The sequence below is a fragment of the Eucyclogobius newberryi genome, unplaced genomic scaffold (genome assembly GCF_026437365.1).
Source record: "Eucyclogobius newberryi isolate DKJ021-1_F unplaced genomic scaffold, fEucNew1.0.hap1 SCAF_3, whole genome shotgun sequence".
NCBI classification, from domain to species: Eukaryota; Metazoa; Chordata; class Actinopteri; order Gobiiformes; family Gobiidae; genus Eucyclogobius; species Eucyclogobius newberryi.
The window spans coordinates 10,309,349-10,335,109 of record NW_027315945.1 but is presented as its reverse complement, the minus strand read 5'-3'; the positions used below and the strand labels follow the sequence as shown (position 1 = coordinate 10,335,109).

Genomic DNA, 25,761 nt, shown 5'->3' with positions numbered 1-25,761 from the left:
ATGTTGTAGATTTTGTTACAATTTTGAAAGACAACAATCCATGTCCCGGGTTCAATTCTCGGAGCTCATGTAATTTTGCGCACAATATTGGCTAACTTTCACGACTATTTAATGTTCAACAGCAGCATTGACGAAAGGGTGAGACAATAAGTGCAACAAATATCCATATAATGACAATAAGTATATCTTAAGCTTACAATAACACCCATAATATTTGTAATAAAATGTAATACATGTGTCACACTGGACAAAATATGCAGTTTTTGAATGTTTTAGAAAGTAACAAATTTACTCAAACCACTAAATAGATCACTCAAAATATCTTGTAGAACAATCAAGGTTGTCAATTTAGAAAAATAATGGTTAGCATATGGCTCAGATTGCTCGCGGTGCTACGAGTGGATCCACTGATGACTGATGAGTATGTTTGTTGCTCCAGCTGGATCCATTACATGAGACAAATGTAGCCATCATGCTAACGCCCACTTACAAATTGGAATTTCTGACTGGAGAAGCTCACACATTTGTGATCATTTCAGGTATATACCAAACATATTTCACAATTCTCTCCAAGCATATCATGTCATTGCACTTTTTTGTCTTCTGAAGATCTTAAAATTGTGAAACGGCTCACTGTGTGTTAAACTAAACTGTGTTTACTGTTGATCACATGTTTGTGTTTACTGTTGGTCTCATGTTTGTGTTTACTGTTGGTCACATGTTTGTGTTTACTGTTGGTCTCATGTTTGTGTTTACTGTTGGTCACATGTTTGTGTTTACTGTTGGTCTCATGTTTGTGTTTACTGTTGGTCACATATTTTGTGTTTACTGTTGGTCACATGTTTGTGTTTACTATTGGTGTCATGTTTGTGTTGGTCACATGTTTGTGTTTACTATTGGTGTCATGTTTGTGTTGGTCACATGTTTGTGTTGGTCACATGTTTGTAATCATATGTTTCACAAAGATTTATCATAGATGAGGCCAGGCTCAATTTGCAACCAAGATTCCAAAATATCACATCATATAAATCACAGCTTGGTCGTCCAGTGGTTCAACATGTTCTCGTTGTCACCGTCTCATTGTGACATCTACGACTCATGTTTTGATGCAATTTTCCTCATGATTAGAAATCTTTCATCGTCTACGGCCAAAATTGTGCGGTGGACACCTGGCAATACCGAGGCTGACCAATAGGAGGAGTAGGTGGGACAAGTGTCTGTTTCAGCAGAGTTGCATTAAACAGAGAACATTTCAGCCCAGCCCTAATTTCCGACTTTTCCAATTTTAGCACACGATATGTAAAATGTCCTACTGTATTATTCTTCGATTATTCTTGCTGTTGGGCAATGCTGTGTTAATACTAATGTTTCCAGTGATGAGCTCCGCGCCCTCTGAGTTCATTAGAGTGTTTTGTGGCGTTGCTCTGGGGAAAGAGCGGGCGTGTGAAAGGAAAAAGACACCAAACCAAGCTGTGAACAAGGCGTACGGATAAATCTGATCAAACGTGTGAGAAGGCCTGTCTGAGGAGGAGCCCAGCGTCAGGAGGACTCAGACGCACTAAAGATAGCACCAAGTCCACCAGGTCGGCAGCATCGGCCCCGCTGCTCATTGTGCTTAGGAGTGGAGTCCCCAGTTTAAGGCTTTGAATCTCAATACCAGACATTAGAATACTCAAGGAACCATACCCAAATTCAACAACATGGATGAGGAGATGTGTAGCGCTTTTAAAGGTTCACATATTCACAAATAAGCACAATCATTTTGAAAACAAGTAAAAATGGTAAAAAGAATGGCCTGGTATTGGCACATTTTTTGTCCAACTCACAGACTTGTATCTTTTGAGTTAGAAAGGACAGGTTTCCAAAGCATTTAACTATGGCTTTAGAGGAGCACATCTGTAAGAATCTTGATTAGTTTTGCTCTAATCTGACACATGTCATTACTTGTGTTACTCTAAAAGACTTGACAGCTAACTAGGAGAACGGTGTTGCGTACTGACCATGGATTAAATGCTGTGTAAACCTAGCCGTACAGTGGCTCCCTGGTCACTCTTCAGCGGGAGCCTTAGGAGAAGGTTAGCGTTAGCACTAGCTGCAGTTAATGGAGCCATAGAGTGGCAGCAGCCAGCAGCAGTGACAGGCCCAGGGAGCAGGCCAGCAGAGGGCCATGGTTGACCAGCCTGAAGGAGATGACCTCTACTTTGAAGCCGTCCTCAGAGGCCATGCAGCGGAACACGCCCTCCTTCAGCGGGGTGTCCACGGCCGGGCCCAGCACACAGAAGTCTCCGGAGAACATGCATGGGTAGTTGAGCATGCAGTTGTCCCTCTCCCAGCGGTACGTGGCGTGGAAGGAGCGCACCGGGCACGGCAGGAACACTGTAGTGTTTCTGGGAACAAGCACTTCTCTGGGAGAGGTTTTACGCAGCTTCAGGGCTGAGAAAAGACAACCTGTGTTACTAATTTAAACTTAGAAAGAATCATAAACATTCTCCATCTCTGCTTGTTACCCAAACGGTCACTTACCCATTCTAAACAGAGTTACGTCAAATCAAATGTTCCAGACTATCCCCATTGTTAAAGTGTATATACAATCTTTATTTCATATTACACTGTCTGACCAAAGAAAACGCTACGGAAAACTTTTCGGTCGGACCGCCTTTAGCTTTGATTACCACTGCACAAAGCCTTCTCCAGCTCTTCCCAAACTGGGGTTCAAATCTGTGGTAGGTTAGTTTCTGCTTCTCTTTTGTTGTTTTCTTATCTTCTTCTCAAACACACTGACAGCTTTTCCATGACCACAGGATTTGTCTTTCCGCATGGTTGTTTCAGATGGGTTTAAATACCGTGTTGCAGCTGCGAGATCATCACCCATGAAGCAGTTATCCAGTAGGAGAGGACCTACTGTCTTTGTTTTAGTTTAATCCAAGTATTTTTGGACAGGCAGTTTCTCAGGGAAAAGGGGGCCACGACATGAGTCTCCCTGTGTCCTCAATCTGAATGACTGTAATGTAACAAAAGGCTAAAGGTTGTCCTCCGAAATATCGTAAATGAAAGCAGCAACTTTCTTTGTGAAAAATATACTCAGCCTATTTTAATACATTTAGCATTTGAGGTTGGCATTCTCAATGGGTCATGCTTCAGCGCAACCTTTCGAGTCGAGTAGATAAAATCCTGATCCCAAGTAAGTTTAAATGATTGTGTATGTAGGGTATATATTACTGCAGATTGCATGCTAAATTGTGTCAGATACATCCGTGAAAAGATCAAAAGGCGTGTATCGGCGGGGCAGAGCCTGCGCCCCTGTAACATCAGCGGGACGGCGCGCAACATACACTAAAGCCAAGGCGTGGGAGTTCAGGGAATAATGTGCTGATTAGCCCATGGTAAGTGGGATGTCCCTTTGAAGCCGGGCACGTGAAATCTTCCCCCTGCAGGTTTCTGGTCCGCGCTCAATTATGTGATAATCATCTTTGTGCAGCGGCGGCGGAGCGCGTCTGTGTAAGTGTTCTAATGAGGACTCGCAGTACAGAGCGGCGCAGGAGGATAGGACTTACCAGCAGCCTCTCCACACACAGACGAGTTGGACTGGTCAAGGTTCTGAATCAGGCTCCTGTTGGGGAAACATAAAAACGACAAATTAGCCTTATTAAAGTGCAGTGATTTTGTGCTCTCCCTATTTGCTGGTGTGCAAAGGGGAGTCTTGTTAGCAAGGAAAATGGTGAAGGTGGAAATCCTCTTCTGAATTGCTTTCTGCTCAAGAGTATGAGCTAAGAATTGTACTTAAATAAACTGCTACTTAATATTTGGGGATGCAATACTCAAAGTAAGAGTAACTGTCTGACCTTCACACAATTTGAAGTTAATCTCATTGAAGGACTAAACATTAAATCATGCACATAATCTGGTACGTAAGGGACACGACGATGAGAAAAGCTTAATCATGAGAGAAACGCAAATGTTCAAATCACTTCAAGACACAACAGGCAAATGTTACATTCAAAATTAAAACATTGTTGCCCAAAAGCAAGTTTCACCATCAAAACTCTCTTGGTCATGTCTTTTTAAGAGCTCTTTCATTCCCTGGACACTGCAGCTCTCAGTGACCGAAGTGACCACTGCTTTAAATGCACTGTCAATAAACGTCTTAGTGAATAATATGATTTAAAGGAATGTACACATGTTTTATACCAATTTGAAGACTGGACTATATTTTATTTTAATATAAATGTAAGAATAGCAAATAGAATCAGAATCAGAAAGGGTTTATTTCCAACAATCAATAAGTCAAAAGAGAAACAATTTAAAGCTATTATTGTATAAGAATAAAAATAAGCTATCAGATAAAAAAACAAATAAATAGGCCTACATGAACTCTCCTTGTTTGGTGCATGTGTAAATCCTTTGTTAGATTACAGTTAGGGTGTTACAGTTACTTTTTTTGTCGTCAACATAAAACCTTTGCTACTCGGAAGACTTGTAATACAGTGGGCGCAGATACATTTTTTAATCTCTTAAAGGAGGAGTTACTGGAGTAGATATAACCCAGTTCTACTCACTCGATTAGGTCTGGGAAAAGGAACAACAAGGAGCATAAAAGGCAAAGTACAGTTTGTCGCTCTAATCTTTTTCAATTCTCTGCTGTGGCTAAAAACACGGTGCTGGCTTTCTTGTGGCGTAAACAGATGCCCATTATCTGCTTGGTGTGAGGGAGCGTTCAAGCAGAGAGCAGAGATTGGACTTGTAGCAGCCGCGGTTTTGCAGAGCGACTCGGGGCTCGAGACCTGTAGGACACACTCCGAGGATTTCGGCATCGATTTCAAACGCACGGCCCATCGTGGAAGTTTAATGAAGCGCAAGCGCGACTTCACAGTGGAAGTTCAAATTTCCCGCTCCTTCCCCTTCCTGTCACTCGTTTGTCGCTGTCAACCAATCATAGCCGAGCAACCGATGCATGTAAAATCACCAGCCTCCTCAGCGTTTCAATCTCCTCCTCTTTTTCATCATCAAGATTTTACCATTTTACTTCATGTTCCTTCTGTATTTTTAAAGATTCTAATACAATGTACAAGGTAAAATGTAGCTGATTAAACTTAACAATTAACCCAAACTTAGATAACGGTTTCACGCCGTACAAAATTGACTTTCTATTATCTATTCTCATGATATTTCTATAAAAAATAAAAACTACTGGATAAAAGTTTGAAAGAGTGAATACTTTTTGCCACTCATCCATGTCTGAAGGGAGGAGCTAACTACTTAGTTGTTATTAGTTAGGTCTATCAAAGTATCCTAGTGTTTGTTAAAGTGCAGTTAGCTCCTCGCTCCAGACAGATATTTAAGACAGAACTGAGGAAACTACTTGGATGTGTGGAAAAACCTATTCACTCTTCAAAACTTGTTAAGTAGACAGAATTCAATATTCTCTTAGGATGAAACCAACCTAGAGGACTGAGGGATTACACAGAATGTTTTTTTTTTTCCAGCTGATACCGATAGCTACGGTAGTATTCTGTCTTCAAAATCTATTGCAAGGCCCACAAACTGAAGTAGAAATGTACTATACTGAATGAAATCTATTTATCCGGGATTTCATTTATTATTTATTTGTATTATTATTTATTATGTAAAATAAGTGTCCAACTATTTTTAACGTTAACATTGTACATGGATTTACAACTACAGTATACATTTGGGACATAAAACTCCTGCAATGGAAACGATGGCAGAGGCAAAGAAAACAAGGAAGTGGACTTTAACGATACATTGGAACAATTGGGACAGACTTATGTCAGAATGTTTGTTTTGTATTTCTTATTTTATAAAAAAATATAAAAAATAAAACAGGATTTATCTCAGTTTTATTTTGTATTTTTTTGCTCTTGACTTTCCGCCGTCTGTGTGCAGTGACATGAGAGCAGTCGTACCCGGTGGTGGCGTTGTACCCAGGCGGGATGGGGATACACTTCCTCTGGAGCCGGTCCCAGCCGCAGTAGGGGTCCCGGGACAGAATGCACTCCCGACACGTGTCTCCATAGCGACGGCAGTCAGCCAGTGTCAGCCTCTGCACCTCCATGGCTGTCCCCACGTACAGGTGGCCCTAAAGTGAGGCCAAAGCACACATGTCAGATATAGATTTAAGCTAGTTTGGATATAGTACCTGATTTTTTTAATGTAATAAAGTAAAATCCAGTTCAGATATACAAAGATAAAAGAGCAGCTCTCAGGCTCAAAATAAGACCCGTGTGTGTTGTCTGCGTCTAATTATAAAGTGTTTTATTCTCTGAATGAAACATGAAGTTTTGAAATGTATTTCATGTTTTTAAAAAAATCAGGTACAGTATCTTTAGGTTAAACATTAATAATAAGAACTTAATTTACCCAGAAAGAAACAAAGCCAAATTTGGACTTCCTTTTGTCAGATTGAACCAACATTTAACCCATACACTAAACCAGGACTAAAACAAGGCTAAATAGGACAAAACCTTTTTAAATATATAAGTAACAAAAAACCCCACAAAACTAAGCTAAAAGTCTAAGCTAAAACTAACTTATATTTTTCTCCATTATGTCAAATTGTAACAGATTATTTTTGAGTAAGAAAAGTGCAAACATGCCAGACGGAAGGTGAAATATATTCATTCATTCATTTTCTACCGCTTGTTCCCTTTCGGGGTCGCGGGTGACTGGAGCCTATCCCAGTGACTTTGGGCCTTAGGCGGGGTACACGCTGGACAGTGGCTAACTCGTCGCAGGGTTAACACAGAGACATTACAGACAGTTCACTCTCACATTCATTCACTAGGGCCAATTTAGAGTCGCCAATATTACCTAACACATGCATGTCTTTGGACGGTGGGAGGAGCCGGAGAACCCGGAGAGAACCCACGGTAACACGGGGAGAACATGCAGACTTCACCCAGAGAGATCATGTGATTTGGTCTGGTCCGGGAATCAAACCCATGGTCTCCTTCTCGGGAGGCAAGAGCGCTAACCGCCTTTGCCACCGTGCACATGGTGAAATATATATTTAATGCTATATTCAGATAGTAATTACATCAGCTTGTTTTGCCAATGTAGTGATAGTCCATTTTGCTTCACTATCACAGCTCTACACTTTTCCTTTTCTCCTTTACCTGTGTCAGTGTGACTCTTACATGGGACACAGTGGTGGATAACCGATAATGACACTTAACGCTGTAAAGACATGATACCTTTGGAGAGTCGATGACCATGCTGAGGACAGGACTCTCGTTGTGGAACAGCGAGTACTCAGAGATGATGAAAGCCCCGTCGCTGGTGTGGAGAACCTTCAGTATTTTGCCTTGTTCTGGTCAGACAAAAAGAGAAAAAAGGAGACGATTATTTCTCTGTAGACTAAAAGTAACTCCAACCAGCAGTCCTTTTAAGTATAGCGAATAAAAGTGTATGCCACAACAACATTGGAATGTAGAAGAAATAAACTGACAGGCAGTGTTGGATAACAGAACATTTTAAACAGAAAAACTACAAAGGCTTTTTATAAATCTGCCATACTCAAAAAAATAATACACATATAAACATACATAAATATATAAACATACATAAATATATAAACATACATAAATATATAAACGTTGACCTGAAGTAAATATATGTGCTCACCCTTTTTAATTATTTTCTGTTGATTCAATGAAATGGATTCGATTTTGTAACGATCCATTTAAATTTGTCTCAATACAATGGACTCGATTCAGATACAGCTGTATCAACATGAATATATAATCAGAAAGTTGGATACTTTTTTGGGGAGTGTTCTGTAAGTCAATTTTTGGTCAGATAGTTGTGAGGGATCTCGACCGTCATTTACCAGATTGTCCCGTTAAGAATTGACTCATTTTGGGCAGGAAGGACAGGGCAATGGTTAATTAACAGATGCTTAGTCATCATTATTAGCGAATATTTCATATGCATCTCATGGGGAGGCGCTCTCTCTTCTCTCTCTTTTTCTCTTTTCTTCTCTTTTTTACGGTATAGTATAAAACACATACTTCGAAGACGTACAACTACAGAGGATGTACAGCTACATAAGATGTACAACTACAGTACATAGCGGTAAAAGCACCTTCTCAGTTGGCTGCTAACCGCCATTAAAAGCAACACAACAAAATGTCATGGTGAGAGATACCCGCTGATCTTTTCTGGGGTCGGCAAGTCGGCTCACTGTTCTGGTTCTTTGGCAAAAACATTGTTAGTCATTGGGTCCATCCTATATGTAAGAGCACATACTGTCCCTTTAATACATGGCAAAGCCTTTAACGTCTGTTCAAAGGACAAAAGCCTTTAACGTCCTTCAGTCAACTTGTAACCAGAGTTAGCTGTGCCATTTCAAATAACAAGCATCCTTTACAAGGCATTACAGTGTGTACCTACAGTATTGACATATAAGCCATTCATCATCTGAGTTTCATTTCACAAGTGCCAAGTCACTTTGCCTCGAGCTGTTTCTAAACTGTAATAATGTGTTTAACCTGAGCACACACAAACTGTCTAAGCTCTCATATAACAGAAGCTACAGTTATTTAGCTCAAATGGAGACTACATGGCACTCGGCAGTGTTCCACTTATTGATCGCTATAAGACAATTATTGCTAAGTTGCTCTTGCTCTATGGTTACAAATTGTCAGGCTCAGATGAATACTTGAATGAAAATGTGACAGGGTTTTCAAGGCTAGGGCTAAAACAGAACTAGAGAAGGACCAAACTGGGCTCAAACCAGGACCAAACAGGACAAGTGTGCACGCACCTTAAAGGGGACATATTCTGCTACATCAACTGTAATGAGCTTGTTAATGAGCCATGTTACAACAGTGTTTCCTCATCATTTTCTTACTTAAAGTTGTATTTTGATAGATTCCTGCATGTGTGAGTAATCCTGTATTGTCTTGCAACTGAGGCTTGAGTGCTCAGGAAATAGTTGAGCTTGCAATGAAGTATATCATTATATAAACGATATGGGTGCTCAAGTTACTGATCTAACCTAATCTACAGGAGCTATCAATTATAAAACGTGAACAATACTAAATCTAAACTTCCTTTACAGATTGTACAGTTCACAGTTGTTTCGTTGCCGTTTGTAGCTCTTCTGGACAACAGTTGCTAACACTTCTCAATCTTTCACTTTGTCTTTATTGGTAAAACTTGAGCTGGAAGACTTTTTCTCACTGACTGTTGCAGCTCTTGACATCTTTCATCTCTATTACTTCTGCTCTTTGACAATCCAGACTACATTTCTATTCTTAACTCTCTTTACTCGTTGCTATTTTGGCACACTTTGATTAAAACAGTGTCTCAGCACAAAGATGGCAGAAGACAGACAGAGCCCAGGGGAACGGGCGACTGCAGTGTGTGTTTGGGACCAGGACTGCTGACTAAAGGAGTATAACCACCACACTTTACACCAAATATATTCTTCTGTCGATATTTAAAGGACAAATATTATGTATTATTTGTATTGATATTTTTATTTAGAACATGCTCTTGAGGACCTTTAGTTTGGCATCATCAGAACTGTGCTAGCTAGCTTGTCCTGACATGCTATTTTGTAAGAAGGCAGACGTAATGAGAAACATTTGTGTCACAAATGCTCAGAACAAATCTCACCGTAAAAACTATGGCTATGTTGCATTGTTTTAATTTGTTAATGCTGTAATCTCCAACAAACCACAAATGTTGATTCACCTCCACCTTCCTTTTAGTTTATTTGCAGACAAAAGGATGTTGCTGGCTGTGTCTGTATTTGTTTCTTGTTGAACGTTAGACTCATTAAAATATGAAGTCATATAAACACAACATATTCCATTTCATATGTTAGAAGAGAGAACATTACTAGGCTGCCATTCAGCAGCACTTTTTAATAATCTAAGAAACGCACTGAAGCGGGTCCAGATCTAATAGAAAGCCCTGCTCAATGATCACCAAAGGGGCACTTGGCTCCACTGGAAATATAAACTTTTTCCATCCGACATTAAACCGGCATCAACAACTCATCAGTGACAGGAACTCAGGGGCTGGGATTGATTATGTAGCGTCAGAACTCCCACTTTTATTCACGAATGCTCCCACTACACTCAGACTAAAGCTGGCTCAGAAGTAGAACATTGAAAAATCACAAGATTGTGTTCATACATGTCCTCGTTTGGCACAGTTTGAATTACTATAAGGAATTTTAACCAATAACAGTTCCAAGAAATGTTCCCATATCCCCCAGTCCCTGCAGTATTAGTCAGAAGAACTGGCCAGTCCCTGCATGGCTTTAACATCTGCCTAAACTATAGTAGAAAAAGCTTCAGTTGTAGTCATCTGGACTCAGTTTGAAAAAATAGACGTTTCGACTCTCATCCAAGAGTCATTGTCAATAAAATAACTCCTTCTACTTCAGGAAGGCTCCGCCCAATGGGCGGGTCTTACCACAGAACAGTATTAATATTTGAGTTCTCGATCTAAATTCTTTTATTGACAATGACTCTTGGATGAGAGTCGAAACGTCTATTTTTTCTGAGTCCAGATGACTACAACTGAAGCTTTTTCTACTATGGAACACGCCTGGACGAATGAGGGATTACACCGACATCTGCCTAAACTGTAATCCACGCCCATAAAACTGAAGCACAGAGAAAACAGAATCACATGAACAATTACATGTTCTACTTTACTACTAAGGTTGTTGTTTTTGTTAATTATTAAAGTTTGTAAAGTCTGAAAATTCATCAGTATAAATGTCTGTGCAGGTCCCAAAACAAATACTAATAACTTTATACCCTTTTTTGGAAGATTGCACGTTTCTGTTTTATTTTCAATCATTATTTTCAATCATTTTCAATTTATTTTTATGACCGTTTCAATTAGACTTCTAATTTTGCATATCTCCAGAACAGCAACTGTGATATTGTCCATCTTTTACCCACCCCTAGTTGGAACCTCACGATTTGAAGTTTTGGAGCTGCGACGAGACAAAATTTAATGAAATCATTTAATGACTGTAACAGCTAAATATGTTGCTAAATGTAGCAATGAATAAAATATAACAAACTTGCAGTGTAAACTTACAAATGAGTATAAAGTGATGGTTAATTTTATGTTTTGTGCCATATCTGAACCTCAACCAAACACATTTACAGATGAACTGTCATTATATCGTCATCTGGATCACCCAGAATATAATGAGTTATGAATATATATATGATATGAAGTCATGTGTGCTTTTGTTTAAGTTATAAAACATGAGATGCCAAAGCAGAGCTGTTCAATAGCATGTTTATAAGCCAATAATACATATAATCCATAATTTGTGTCCTTAAATAACAGCTTTCTTTCGGGCCTGGCAACATTGACAAAAATAATACATCTAGGAGTGTCCTACTAACAACTCAAGTCAATTCAACAGAAATATATTAAAACATGTCATTAAATGTAAACTACATCCCCATATACCCTTATTTGAAGGTTTACAACATATTTTTGTTCACTGATTTGTTCCAATATGAACAATATACTCACATATATTGCCCACATTTACCTTTCATGTTTTTGTTGGACTGCCTGAATCCATTCCATGTCTTGCAGCCTGTACAACTCCCTGAACACCGGCGCGCCCCGCTCACCTTTGTGCATTCGCTCGTACCACGCTGCGTACAGTGGATTGGACACAAGTGAAGGGGCTGATGTGTGGGGCAGTGCTGATGGAAAGCGTTCAGCGGCTTTCCCTCTCCCATTGATCATTCTGTCAGAGTTAGTGAAGGAAATGAAACGCCGCAGCAACATCTGGTCTTTTGTCGTGTTTACACCGGGCTTCTGTGGCCCACGCTGCCCTGGGACAGCCTCCACAGGCCCACCGCTCAGAGCTGTGCACGTGGCAACGACGGGCACAAGGGGTATTAGAGAGTTATTTAGTGTTTAGGGCTTGTCAGGTATTACTGGGTTTCAGATAACATCTCAACTTTCTAAAGGTCTATGATATTTAATGGATGGGGGCTGATAAAAGGACTATTGTTAATAAAGATATTTGGCACAATAATTCCGTTCGAAAAAGGGATGTCACATTGTCAAATGTGCGTGTTACGATTATTGCGTGAAAATTATTATTATTATTCACAAAGACTGAGAACGTGACCGAACAAATATTTCATTTTATTTTTTTCCAATTGCAATTCCTCAAGTTTGTGCCCAGCTTTACAAACTCAAACTTTCTGAATGACAAAATAAAGCAAATGTGAGAAAAATAGCCAGATAAAAAAAAGTTACAGACAAATAATCTTGACATTCCTTGTTCAAACTCATGAGAATCCATATTTTAACCACTCCAACATTTGAACATTTGTGGACAAAATAAATGTTATTTTAATTTACTTAAAGACTTGGGAGTTTGACACTGTGCATGTACAAGCCTCAAACCTGCCCTAGGGCTGACTGATGGGAATATGGCTGCCAGTCTGTATCTCTTTTACCATCACACTGAGCTTTTGTTCACATTTTTGACTTCACATAATTCACAGAGATTTTTTATAGCGTTTTTTACACATTGAGAAACACTTTGAACAGCACACAAAGTGAAGTATCTCTATTTTACAATCACTATTCAGACTATGGCCTTGAGTTATAGGCATTGAAAATGTCATTGGAAAGCAGTATCAGACTCCTGCACACAAAACCAACCTTAACACAATAATATTAGGACATTTTTGATAGATTTTTGAGCAAAACTTTGTGAAGGCAAATGCCATTCTGTCCAGAGAAGCAGATAAAATACCATGCACATCCTTGCACAAGTTAATGTGTGTGACATGAGCTTCAACTGCAGTTTAACGACCGGGATGTCATGATGAGGACACATCCTTCAGAGCTTGGTTTAGTTTTAAACAACCAGGTACTACGGTTTCCCCCATCAACCCAAAACATGCACCACAGGTAAAACCATCCAGCAAAGCTCTGACCAAGCTGAGCTCAATATCTGGAGCTAGGTCCTCGAGCGCTGTGCGGCCCGTGCAAAAGCCTCAAACACACTCAAACACACTCCAACACTGAGGGATGGAGAACTGCAACGGGTCAGAGCGCATGCACGGACAAAGCAGATGGTGGTCAACAGCGTGTCAGTGCTTCAAATCAAACAAATCAGGCAAAACATTTCACCAAACTTCTGAAAAGACGCAGATACACTTGTGCTCAGCGTGGAAAATGGTAAGCACAGGCTAAATTCATCAAGCAGTTCACCTCAGTAGCGCAGTGGTTAGCGCTCTAGCTTCACAGCAAGAAGGTCCTGGGAACGATTCTGCTTTCCCCTTCCACTAACAACAAGGGGACTTAACGTCAGCCTGCCCAGGGACTATAAGTACAATGCATCTCTCCTGATAAGGTTAATGCACACTGCGCAGTGTCCCAGTCTCAAATAAATAATAAAACTAACTCAAATTTAAGAGCGAGCCTTATATGCAATTAAACCAAATATCATAAACTCAATCAGGTGATAGTTGTTGACAGTTGTACTTGCTACTATTACATTTTTTGACACCAAAGTGGGAATAGTGACATAAAAACATTTTGAAAAGAATTGTGACAGAATCATGGGAAATTGAATCGTAGGTCCTGAATCAAGAATCGAACTCGTTATAGTCGTTATATTCCTGAATTGTTACTTCACCACAGTGTTGCATCACTCACCCACAGCCAGCTGGATCAGACACACGCTCTTCATAAAAACTGTTTTTGGCTTGTTGCAGCGCTCATGACAGCTAATTGACAAATAACATATTTTGTACAAGAAGAGGGCAGTCCAACTACAGATTTAACATGGCACATGGGCAAATGCTTGAAATGCATTTAGAAAGTGACAAATCAAGTAGACGCTACATTTAGGTATGCTTTGGAAATCTCTTTCCAAGCTTCTCAAAATAGTGCTGGAATACTACTATTATCCTAACTAGTATAACTCATGAAGAATAAAGTTGTGATCCCTAGATTTAAGTCACCCAATTTGAATAGTTCCCTCAAATGACCTCACCTTGAAGGACTTGGGTTTGTAAGTGGAAAGGCTTTTTTCCAAGACTTTCAAGTCTTCAACCCTTTGACAAAAAATGACTATTAATGAAAACTCTTTTTTTTCTTCTGTTGCCTTCAATACAACTGTTGTAGTGAAGCAGTTCCTTATTCCAGTATGATGGAGCAAAAATAGTACTTTCTTAACAGATTATAATTAAAACATTTTTAAACTTTTGCCATATTTCAGAGCAGATATATTAAAAAAGGGAGTGTCTACAGAGCCGCGGCGCGCGGCCGAAACTGCCATGTTATTTTGTGCCGCGGCTCCTGAAACTGCTGCGCTATTTGACCGCGCCGTTTTAGACCGCGCCAGGTTAAGGTTAGGGTTAGGGTTAGGGTTAGGGTCAGGGTTAGGGTTAGGGTTAGGGTTAGCCATGAGGCTTTATGGCAGAGCCGGGGTTCCTGAAACTGCTGGGCCATTTGACCGCGCCGCGGCTCTGCAGCCACGGCCATTAAAAAAACAGCAGGTGACACATGCTATTTTGTATGTCTCAGATTAGTGTAATGGGCAACACATTGGACGTGTGCACTGAAGACTGAGATTCAATTCAAATTAGCTGTTTTCTACCCAGCATACCATGTTTTTCCACAACTGACACCAGTGGAACTGATTGTGTGGTCAGAGAATCCAACACCTCTAGAGTAGAGCAGGGGTCTCCAAATACATTTCCCTGGGGGCCAACATTTCAAAATGTTTACACTGGGGTCCACAAAAACATCCTCCAGTAGATGACTTTGATTTTTGTTTCCCATTTCATGTCCAAAGTTCATTAACACATCATCTTGCATCGTGCAACTTTCACCCTGTGATGTCTCTCTCCAGGAGTTTTATCTTGGATTGAAATGCTTCATCTGCTTCGCACATGTCTGCCACTGTATGTTGTTTCCCCTGTGGCTGTAGCTTAAGGCTATTTAAATGGCACATTATATCACATAAAAAAGCCACAAAGCATCATATTCTTGCGATCTCAATGTGAAAGACTTCACTGCGCACAAATCTGTGATAGTCCTGCTCCATAACCGCTACACACACTTCATCATTTACCCTTTTTAAACAAAGCTGTAGTCCCCTTTTTTAATCCTCTTTAGTGGTCCTGGTCTTTCTGAAAAACAGCCTACTCGAGTTTTCCTCCTTCCTCTTTAGAGCCGTAAACTCCAGGAAAATGTTTCAAGCAGCAAATAAGTCCACAGTAGGTTGGTATAATCGATGAACGGTAAATTGTCTTGCTCTTCTGTAACCGGGTGACTAAATCCAGTAAAATGTTGTTGCTTTCTCGATCATCAAACCTAAGTCGGGAAACTATCCTCCTTAAGTCACATGATCAAACTGTCACATTAAATAAGTAAATCACTTTAAGTATCATCAAAGTCATTCAAATAATGTCATGAATAAATGTGTTTATTTTAAATCTGTATGAAATATAACACAAACCCGTATCCCAGAATGCTTTGTTTCACGGCCTTGGTTTTCAATAGTATGTTGTGTATGGCAAAGATCACCTTGACAACTGTCAGTAGTGTCGCATTGATGGAAATGTGTAATAGACATGAATAAAAGGCAGACTCATTACCATAGTTGTACGGGCGATGTATCTCAATAAAGCATTTACTCCATTAACTAGTGATAAAAACTGTGCCTGCTCTCTTTTCTAATGAATACTTCTACTTCCCTTTAAAAATTGTTTTTTGATGACCTCGTTTGTCTAAAACCCTACCACACCGCATCGTATGTTACGGCCCATTACCCTCTTGGATGTTTACTGTGAGAGGTGCACTTCACTCCCCACTTGTTAGAATTGATGCTTGTATTGTGCCCTTGTTAAAAATGTTGGATACGATTAAGTTTGAAAAGTTGTGGAGAGCTTTTGTACTTTGTACTTTGGAGCACCTGTTCTCCGCCGCTCATCACTTGGCTGGGGTGAAATTAGTCTAACCTTCGCCGTCAAGCCCCCACTTGCTTCACACGATGCATAGAGTGTGCATTTGGGAGGGGGAAACGTGGCCGCACACAGCAGACAGTGGCAGCAGATTACAGAGAGGGCAGAGGCAGAGGCACTGGAGTGTAGAGGAGCACCGACTTAATACACTTGTGACAAACTCCATCAGGTTGTGAAGTTGCTTCTTTTACTTGGTGGAAAAACAGGGCGATAAAAGCTGAACAAGAACATCAACGGCCAGATGAATTGCACGTAAATTTGAAAATGCAATTGAAATGATCTGAAAGCTTGACGGCTACAGTTATTTAAAGGTGCGTTATGTAAGTTTTCTGAAGGGCTCACCACCTGCTTGTCTCCATGGATATGATATTTGGACAAATCAAGTTTCTCTTTGCTTGGAAGGTTACATAATATGGCATTAAACATAACTATAGGCATGTTTTGACTTGCTCTGGTTTGTCTACATTGGCGCTCTTGCATTCGGTTACAGGGCGGCCTGTGGTTCCATTCTAAGGGCCCTGTATCGTGGGGCAGGGATCTGCTACGTAAGCAAAGGAAATTCCCCAAACTTAACACATAAATACATATAATTCCTGAATTATACCCTTTCTCCATAAAGTCAATCTCAGCAATTCACAAAAATGTTTAGTAATTCCAAGATTGTGGAGCTGTGAGATGTGGCTTCAGTTGGAGTAAACTATTTCTGGTTTAATGTTTGCTGCATCTGAACTGAGTTTGCCGTCTCTTGATGTAATGCATTGGGTTTGGATACAATTAGATGCAATATCCACTGGGAATATAATATATTCAGTGCTGAGCGTCGATAAACATGAAATAGCTGATGCTAACGTCTGCTAGCTTGGCTTTGCTCAACAAATAAGTTACTATCACTGGAAATGCTCAAGTCAGCGTTTGATGAGAAAATATTATTTTCTGTTAAACCTGCTTTTTGTTGTACATGCGTTCTGTCCTGTCTAATCCATCTCGCTCTAGTGCTTTGCTCCTCTTGAGCTGAAGCGCACCGGGAGCTGATAAGAGCTAGAGCGCTTTGACCGGTACCACTCGAAGTCAGCTTTTGATCGCTGAAACGGCCCGGTATGACCCACTTAAGACAGTGGAGACACTTCACAACTCCAAAGTGGACCAATTGAAACATATCTTATATAGCTTTCATTGCGGGTGTTTTAATTTTAGACCGTGGAAAGCACTCTTGAGGGATGGGGTCGGGAGTGGGGTCGCTTCTCCACAGATCTGACCTGTTGTCTCCACCAGAAAAGTTCCACAGTGCACCTTCTAATACTTATCCTTTATATACCGTATTTTCCGGACTATAAGACACACCTTTTTTTATTGTTTTGGCCGAGGTGCGACTTATATTCCAGAGCGACATACGTATATGTGATATTATTCGTTATTTTCACACTGACACCCGAAGAGGGCGCTCTAGGCTCTAAGCGACACAAAAGAAGAATCGGCACTTCCTCTTCCTCCGGAGTTGGCAAAGTTGTTTAGAAGTGACACAGAGGAAGAAGAATTCAATGGATTTACTGATTTAGTGATACATTTCCCCCCAAAATGCAACTAATGCTTCAGTGCGACTTAAAAATGTTTTTTTTTCTTCTCTATTATGCATTTTTTGGCTGGTGCGACTTGTTGGAGTGGACTTCCAAACACCACACACACAACGGAATAAAAAAACAGACATAAGATTATAGATTAAAAACAGAGAAAGTACCCAAATGCAGAAGAAAAAGGACAATCTTGTATTAAAAAAAAAAAAAAAAAAAAAAAAAAAGAGCCCACAATCGAACATTTACATGTAGCATGAAAAGGGTCACACAGATATGAACAATACAGGTGCAAAGTTACAGCTTATTTTGCAAACAAACAACTGCTATGATGAAGCTGTTTCTGAGGCGCCCTGTTTTATATCCCGGCACCAAGAACCTTGCCCAGATGGAAGAAGTTGGGACCCAGATTTGGCCACGTGTTGGGTCTGCCTCGAGTACAGAAACTCAGGGTGCAAGGTATCTATTGTCACAGCCAAGCAGAAAGATCAAAACCAACAACATACGGTAAAATAATTGGCCTACAAGACAATAGACGAGACTACTGTTTGTGAAGATGGTCAGAAGTGTTGTATTGGACTAAAAGCAGCTCTCAAACCTTTTCAGTATCTCAGAGATCTGACCGTGTATCTGACCCAAACTGTACTCACAAGATCTGACAAATCCTTGTTATTGAAATAAAATGTAGTCACCTAATAAAAATGTTTGTCGACTAAAACACCATGAAACCATTTATCGACTAATGCTCTTTAATACGTACAAATATATTGAGAGGCAGGAGCTCTAACACAAACAGTGTACTTCACCATACCGCTGATCATCAAATGCCCACAGTAACTCAAATTCTATTGTCCTTCAAAATAACGTTGACATATTTTATTTTTGTAGCTCCAGTAGCCTCTCTCTGCAGCCTGCAACACTGGGCTGAGAACAAACTTAAACCGTTTGTCCGTACATGTTTCTAATCTAATCTAATGTGCACCACTGCCTTGACACACATTCTAAAAGCTATCTTAGCTCTTAAGCTAGCTTAGTTATACCAAGTTTGTGGCGCTTTATTATTTTTATTGGTTCACTGTAAATTACAATGTTTATTATTCTCATGTTGACTATTCACTGTTCTAAAACGTTACTACAATGACCCGGAAGTGTAAGTCGCGTGAAAGCGGCCCGGCTACACACTAGACGAGCCTTCATTTTGAAAATGTAGCAGGAGCGAGACAGGCTTACGTGACAATAATTCAAAAATATCTTTAACCATACCTACCCTACAATTGATTTTTTGTGTTGTATTACCAGGGCTCTTCACTCATTCATTGTTCATTCTTGCATCAAGATAAATTGATTAAAAGGACGTCGCAACATAAAGCTAGAGTACCCAAGAAACAACTTCCGAAGAAAGAAGAAGCTTTTTCTGCATTTTTTTCACCTCTCTGTGCCTCAACACCACATAATGTATTTTTATATCATGATTTGGGTTTGGATAATATCAGATACAATTTGTACTGAAAATACACAGTTTTTGTTCTTAATGCTTGACGTTGCTAACGGGCGCTAGCTTTGTTTTGCTAAGCATGCCGTCTCAAGCTATAAGTTGAAATCCAAAGAAGCAAAACAGACCTGTATGGTATACTTAAGACTGCAGAAACACTTCTGGACTGTAGCCATCAGAAAACAGACCAATGGAAACAAAGCTTATCTGAGAGAAAAATCTGCTAGAAATCGCAGAATGGAGCTAGAAAGGAGTTTACTGTGTTTGCGCCTTTGCAAACTCATGCTGTCAGTTCACCTTTACACTGATGATGCAAGCTGCAGTTTGCTAATGACTGTTGATTAAACCGGGGCTTGCAACAGCGACGCAACCCACGTCCAGTCCACCAGACAGGGCACACGCTGGTCGAGGTTTCTGGGAGTCGGGAGGCAGCCTTTGAAGCACCTGCAGCGATGATTACAGTCACCCCTCACCAATGACAGATATTGGGCCTGATAATGTTACTGTGCACAGCGCCGGAGATAAAAGGACCAGAAAATTCACTTTGTCAAATCCAGCAGCTTTGTGTTCGCCAGAGGAGCCCCGCAGAGTGCACGGCAAGGAAGGAGGGCGGTAGAAGTCAGTTAAAATGATTTGAATTCCAAATATTGACTTTTATTTGAGTAGATTTGACACATTTAGATTAATTTGTGCCACAGCTTATGCCGAAAGAAATCTGAAAATACTGAATGATCAAGGTATTCAATGGATTTTTTCATTAGGCTAGGCAAAATAATGTGTCTGTTTGCCGTAACCCGACCGACCCGCTATGAAACTAGCCGACTGAAAAAAAAATATCAGCATTTTGTTGAAAAAACGTCAAAATCTTTTATTTTTCAATTATTTCGCCGACTCACCGACCGGTCTTTCCTGCACCACCGTGTCAAATATTTTTATCACGCTGGTAAACCTGTCTCAAAGAACTGATAACGCACTTCGCACCGCATGCGCCTCTTCATTTTCAGTCCTCCACATGCGTCTATAATAAAATAAACCGCGCATTTTTGATTTTGATCTTTTTTTTTGCCTTCAAAGTAAAAAAAATAAGAATTTGTCTACCGTCCGACCCACTTAAAAAATGTTGACTCGGGTTACAGCAAACAGACAATTTATTTGGGGTAGCCTTATTACTTATGTTTTATTCTTTTCAGTTGGCACGGGGAGGTCTGCTAGTGTCATGCAAAGATTGTGTACTGCGTAACTTTTCTGGCACTGCTCGTTTCCATGGAGATGCTGTGTTTTTATTGCTCAAATGTACCTGAAAAAACATACATTCTTACTGTGAGTGGTGTCCCTCGCCACAGAGATGACTTGTAACCTGGCCTAGTGGCGACTCATGGACAACACCATTGATATTTGTGTTGATTTAATTCCTTGATGCAAAAAAATAAAAGTGCAGATAAACTAAATATTAAAAAAAATTATAAATTTATTCAGTAATGATATTGATATTTTGGTATTGATCACTTCTGGTCATATGCTACTCTTTATGCAAATCCATATGTTTAATTAATTCGTGTTTCTTTTTTTTTTTTCCCATTTTAAATCAGACATGCTTTTTTCAGTTTCCTAATATTAATTTTTTTCATTGTAAACCACAATCTTGATCTAAAAAGGCTTAGTAATAGTAGAAGTTTATTTTTCAAATCATCACAACTCAGTACAGGGACATGGGCGGGGCTAGGGGGTAGGTGAAAACAGCACTCAAGCGACATACGTGTTCAATTTTGAGTAAACTAATGATGTTTTTTGGTCTGTAGACTTTATTAGACGGTACAGCGTTGCGTGAAATGGGGGCGAGAGTATGGAGGACATCCAGCACAGCCACTCAAACTCACAACGCTGACACCGGCACAGGAGCCTGGCATATGTGCTGCTGCTTTAACCTCTCCACTACTGAACAGCACGGAAACCGATTCATTTTTTCTCTGCAACACAATAACATCTCTTCTAGCGGGTGACATTCCGTTCACCAGAAAAGTTACACATTTAACTGCAAACTTTAGCCAGAAATAAAACTGGTGAGAAATGTCAAATGTAGTTCTTGTCGGCCTTCCTTTTTCTGTACAGCGTTGCTCACAGCGTGGGGTTTCTTATTTGGCCAACTGGAATCGTACGACAGCATGGCACCCGTGTGAGTCAGGCCGGGGGCGCCGTCAGAGTGGTTCCTGCGTGGTCGCGTTGCCAGACGAGCGCCATGAGAATAAACAAGCGTAGTGCAGTGCGGCAGGTGGGCGGGCACTTCAGAGCGCTGTAAATGAGATGAGCAATGGTGATTCACCGCTGAGGTGTCCTTGGGTCTGGAGCTCGCACCAGACAGGCAGGCAAGCAGGCAAACCGGACGAGGAGTGAAAAGAGCGAATCGATACTGAGAAACAGACTGCGCCTCCTACATGAATATCTTGAAGACAGAGCAGGATTTTGTTCAGGTATTTAGTATTAAAATATAACATACAAGATCATGGTTTTAAGTGTTGTTCAATGTAAACCAACATATTGATCTAAAATGGATTAAAAGAAGCGACTTCCTGTTCAATACTGTAGAAATTATAAGCTCTTTAAAGTGTCATTGTGTTTTTTATTGTAGCAAACAGCACATTTTAATTTATGTATTTTTATTGTTGAATAAACTACTTAGTGACATTTATTAAAACTACATGCATGCGTTTTTAAATAAGGTGTATAAAAGATGTCTTATGTCGCAAATCTAGGACAATAGAGGACACAAAGTAATTCCAAGTGCTTTACACAACGGGAAAAGATGCTCAAACAAGCATCAATCAATTGAAATAAAATTGATTTAACTGATGGTGATGAGATAACACCTTCATAGCATGGATACAAGTTTTAAAAAGTGTATTTTACATAATATGTCACATTTTAAAGCTCCTATGTTCTTAAAATGTTTTTATTTTAATATTTACACGTTTGTGTATCCTGCATATGTAATTATGTAGGATATGACTTTCTCCTGGAGAGTTCAAAACACTCGCCCCACGCATCGTCATGACTCATTAACACATTTAAAAGCTGTACTTTCCTGTCAGTTAGAAAACATTCATTATTGTGATGTTTTGTGTTTTTGGTGAAATGGATATTGTTTATCTGATATTGTAAGAACATTTACCTCACCCAACAATCGACCTTGTATTTATTCAATAACAGGTGTAAAAAAGTTACATACACATTAAACGTGTTCACATTTTTGCAACACGATAATAACTTATATCTGTTATTATATACCCTATTTAGCCATAATCTCTACCAAGTTTAACATTATTTTTTAAACTTAATTACCACTACTGAATACCTGCAATATAATGAATTACGTTACATAGTCCAATCATAGTACTGTATTACTTTTAATGTAATACTTCACTTTAAATTGCATTATAAACATAACATAGGATTAAAACATGCAGCTTTACGTTTGTTACACAGCTTGCTATGCATTTATCCATCCCTAAATTTACTATTTAGTCATGCAGTTTGAACCGTAAAATACATGATGAAATACAGTCATTTGATTCCAGGAAAGTCTTCTGAATTCTACCAAATGAAAGCGTAATGAAATACAATTATAAAGCTAGTAATTATAAAGATAGTCTTCAAGGTACATTTAGTTACTTTACGCTGCGCTTTCCTAACCATAAAACATCAAGAATTCCCATCAATCAAATGAGTTTATTTCTTCATATGGGACAAAAATAATTCATTCTATTCTTAGTACAGACAGCTACTACATGTGTAGTTGATACTAAAAACTCAATATTTTTAGAAGTCACTCCACACCATTGTATTTAAACCAAAATATCAATTAATCCCAGCATTAGGAAATCCACAATAGCTCCTTTTAAATCCCTGACTTAGTATCTGACATTTATTGCCCTCTTCCTCCAAAGGCCAGTGCGTTCCTCCTGCCCAGAGAACACGTGTGAGTAAGATTAGTGCCTCTCATGTGCCTGGTCTGTCGCAGTAATGACATCATCCATCAGGAGGAGCTGTGGCCCTGTGCGCTCCTCTGTGCCGGCCTCGCTCGCAGGTCTGACATTAACTAAGCGGCGACTGATGGTGTGAGCGTGAATATTTATGATGGAGGCTGCAGCGGATGACAGAAGTCGCAAAGCTCAGGAGAACAGGATCCGTGCGAAGAGTTCTACTCCGACATCAGCTGCCAATACCTGCAATATGTGAACAGCCTGTGCTCCCTGTCCATGTCGGAGCGAGCGTAGTTGAGAACATTTCAAGTTTGCAAACCGAATCCTGTCAGAAACAAGGAAATAGTGAAGGAGTACATGCTAAATTTGGACAATGAGCCAAAGTTTGAGATTCGCAGAGATTGGAAAGATGACTTGACATCTCGAACTAGAAACTATTTTAAACTTAGTTCCCTCATCAAAGTCATACCTGGAGTTGTATTTGGCTTCGTTTGCGATTGTTTGATGAATCCTGTTCCGTAAGTCCTCTCCCTCTAAGCCTCAGAAAATGCTCAGTTTCAAATTTCCCAGTTTTGTGACGTCATACGTAGAGTTCTTCTGAGCTGTTTTTCTCCATGAATCATCCCCAGACTTGTTTTGAGCATTTCTGTCATGAAATCATTACAACTGTGTGTGTATTAACATATTGGGGAAAGGCTAGCTTTTGTTCATCACCCCTTTGTTATCCCCTCTAGATGGACTTCTAACACAATTACACATGAAGCAGGAGGCTTCATAGGGCGATATGGAGAGAGAGCGAAGAGACATTTGGCAACTGTTCGAGGCCAGGAACCAAACTCACAACTACTTCATGGTAGCAACTGCACATGTGCAACACCCTTGCACCCTGCACCACCAGAGAGCAAAAGAGTCTGTTTGAGCCTATCATCGAACAGGTGCAAGATAGATACGGTTAATGCCATTCTGTTGAACATTCCAGGGAAAAATTCTCTATGGAGACCAGGTGTGCCCTCCACCAGAAAAGTGATCAGCCTCCAGTTGTTTCCTTTAACAACTTGTAAACATGTGTGAAGCGATAGAGCAGTGGATGTTTCCGTCAATTACAAAACGTGGCGCTAACAGATAGATGAGTGATATTAATGGTCTAACTATCTTAGTACTTCTTGGTTTCGATTGCACTTGCAGCTGTTCAGAAAGGCATGACCTCCTAAAAAGTGACTTCAGACGGTGGATCGCAAGGTATTTACTATTAGAGGTTTCAGTCACATTCATTCAGTTTATCTGAAAAGCTCCTGCGCAGAACCTTTGAAACCATTTAAACGTGTTATTCCAAATGTGGACAGATGAGGATTCTGTGGGAGTGCGTGTGCCTGTGAGCGCCGGTGGTCACAGCTCGGGAAATTGCATGAAATTGCTCAAGTCGCAGCATCGCCTCTGCATATTAGGTCAATTGCAATAATACAGCACAGATAATTACGTAGACAGAGAACACTGATGTCTCTTTTCTCTTCCTGAAATATTGCCCTTGTGGACCATTATGTGTCCAATTTCTCTATGGAAATAATTGTCATAATGGTTTTCTCTCAGTTAGGCCCGTTGTAATAATGAATATATCAACTTGATTGAACAGTATATTTATTGGCTCAGTATTTAGCTTGTAGACGATACCTTTTCTTTGCACTCGAAGATATATTTGTTTATAGGATTTGAGCCGTAGAAAGTGTATCATCAACAATAACTGACTCACTAATTGACAACTTAAAATGTTGCTGTTTATGTATTGCAGCTCATGTACAATATAGTTCACTTAGAAAAGAGTTTACATTGACCTGCTTTTGAATTATTGTGTCAGCGACATAAAGTAGTTTCAATATTATCGTTTATTCTGATTTTGTTGCATATAAAATCGCACATGATTGCTATCCACAAGCCCAATGAGATTCCCGCATGTTTGAGTAATCCTGTAGTGTCCTGCATTTGAGGCTTGAGTGCTCAGAAAAGTTCAGTTTTCACCTACCCCTTATCTCCGCCCACATCCCTGTACCATTTTCCAGAACACAAAACACCATAAATATCTGGATCTGGGGCAAAGGTTTATCTTCCAACAAGAGAGGAGAACAAAGGAGTGGCAACTGGACAACTCTGTGAATGTCTCCGAGTGTGGACAACTCTGTGAATGTCCCTGAGTGTGGACAACTCTGTGAATGTCCCCGAGTGTGGACAACTCTGTGAATGTCCCCGAGTGTGGACAATTCTGTGAATGTCCCTGAGTGTGATCAACTCTGTGAATGTCCCTGAGTGTGGACAACTCTGTGAATGTCCCTGAGTGTGGACAACTCTGTGAATGTCCCAGAGTGTGGACAACTCTGTGAATGTCCCTGAATGTGGACAACTATGTGAATGTCCCTGAGTGTGGACAACTCTGTGAATGTCTCCGAGTGTGGACAATTCTGTGAATGTCCCTGAGTGTGGACAACTCTGTGAATGTCCCTGAGTGTGGACAACTATGTGAATGTCCCCGAGTGTGGACAACTCTGTGAATGTCCCAGAGTGTGGACAACTCTGTGAATGTCCCTGAATGTGGACAACTATGTGAATGTCCCTGAGTGTGGACAACTCTGTGAATGTCTCCGAGTGTGGACAATTCTGTGAATGTCCCTGAGTGTGGACAACTCTGTGAATGTCCCTGAGTGTGGACAACTATGTGAATGTCCCTG

General features: G+C 40.1%; 1 protein-coding gene across 2 annotated transcripts in view; it reads right to left on the bottom strand.

Annotated features, from left to right (window-relative positions):
* Nucleotides 1-1,372: 1,372 nt before the first annotated feature.
* The window catches only part of LOC140373739 (semaphorin-7A), a 113,518-nt gene continuing 89,129 nt past the window's right edge, over nt 1,373-25,761 (bottom strand). For both annotated transcript variants that reach the window (XM_072460378.1, XM_072460379.1), the window contains 4 exons: nt 7,212-7,327; nt 5,925-6,097; nt 3,555-3,610; nt 1,373-2,433 (listed from right to left, as the gene is read on the bottom strand). In XM_072460378.1, coding sequence (XP_072316479.1) covers nt 2,099-2,433; nt 3,555-3,610; nt 5,925-6,097; nt 7,212-7,327 — 680 coding nt within the window. In that variant the 3' untranslated portion in view covers nt 1,373-2,098. The remainder of the gene's footprint in view (nt 2,434-3,554; nt 3,611-5,924; nt 6,098-7,211; nt 7,328-25,761) is intronic.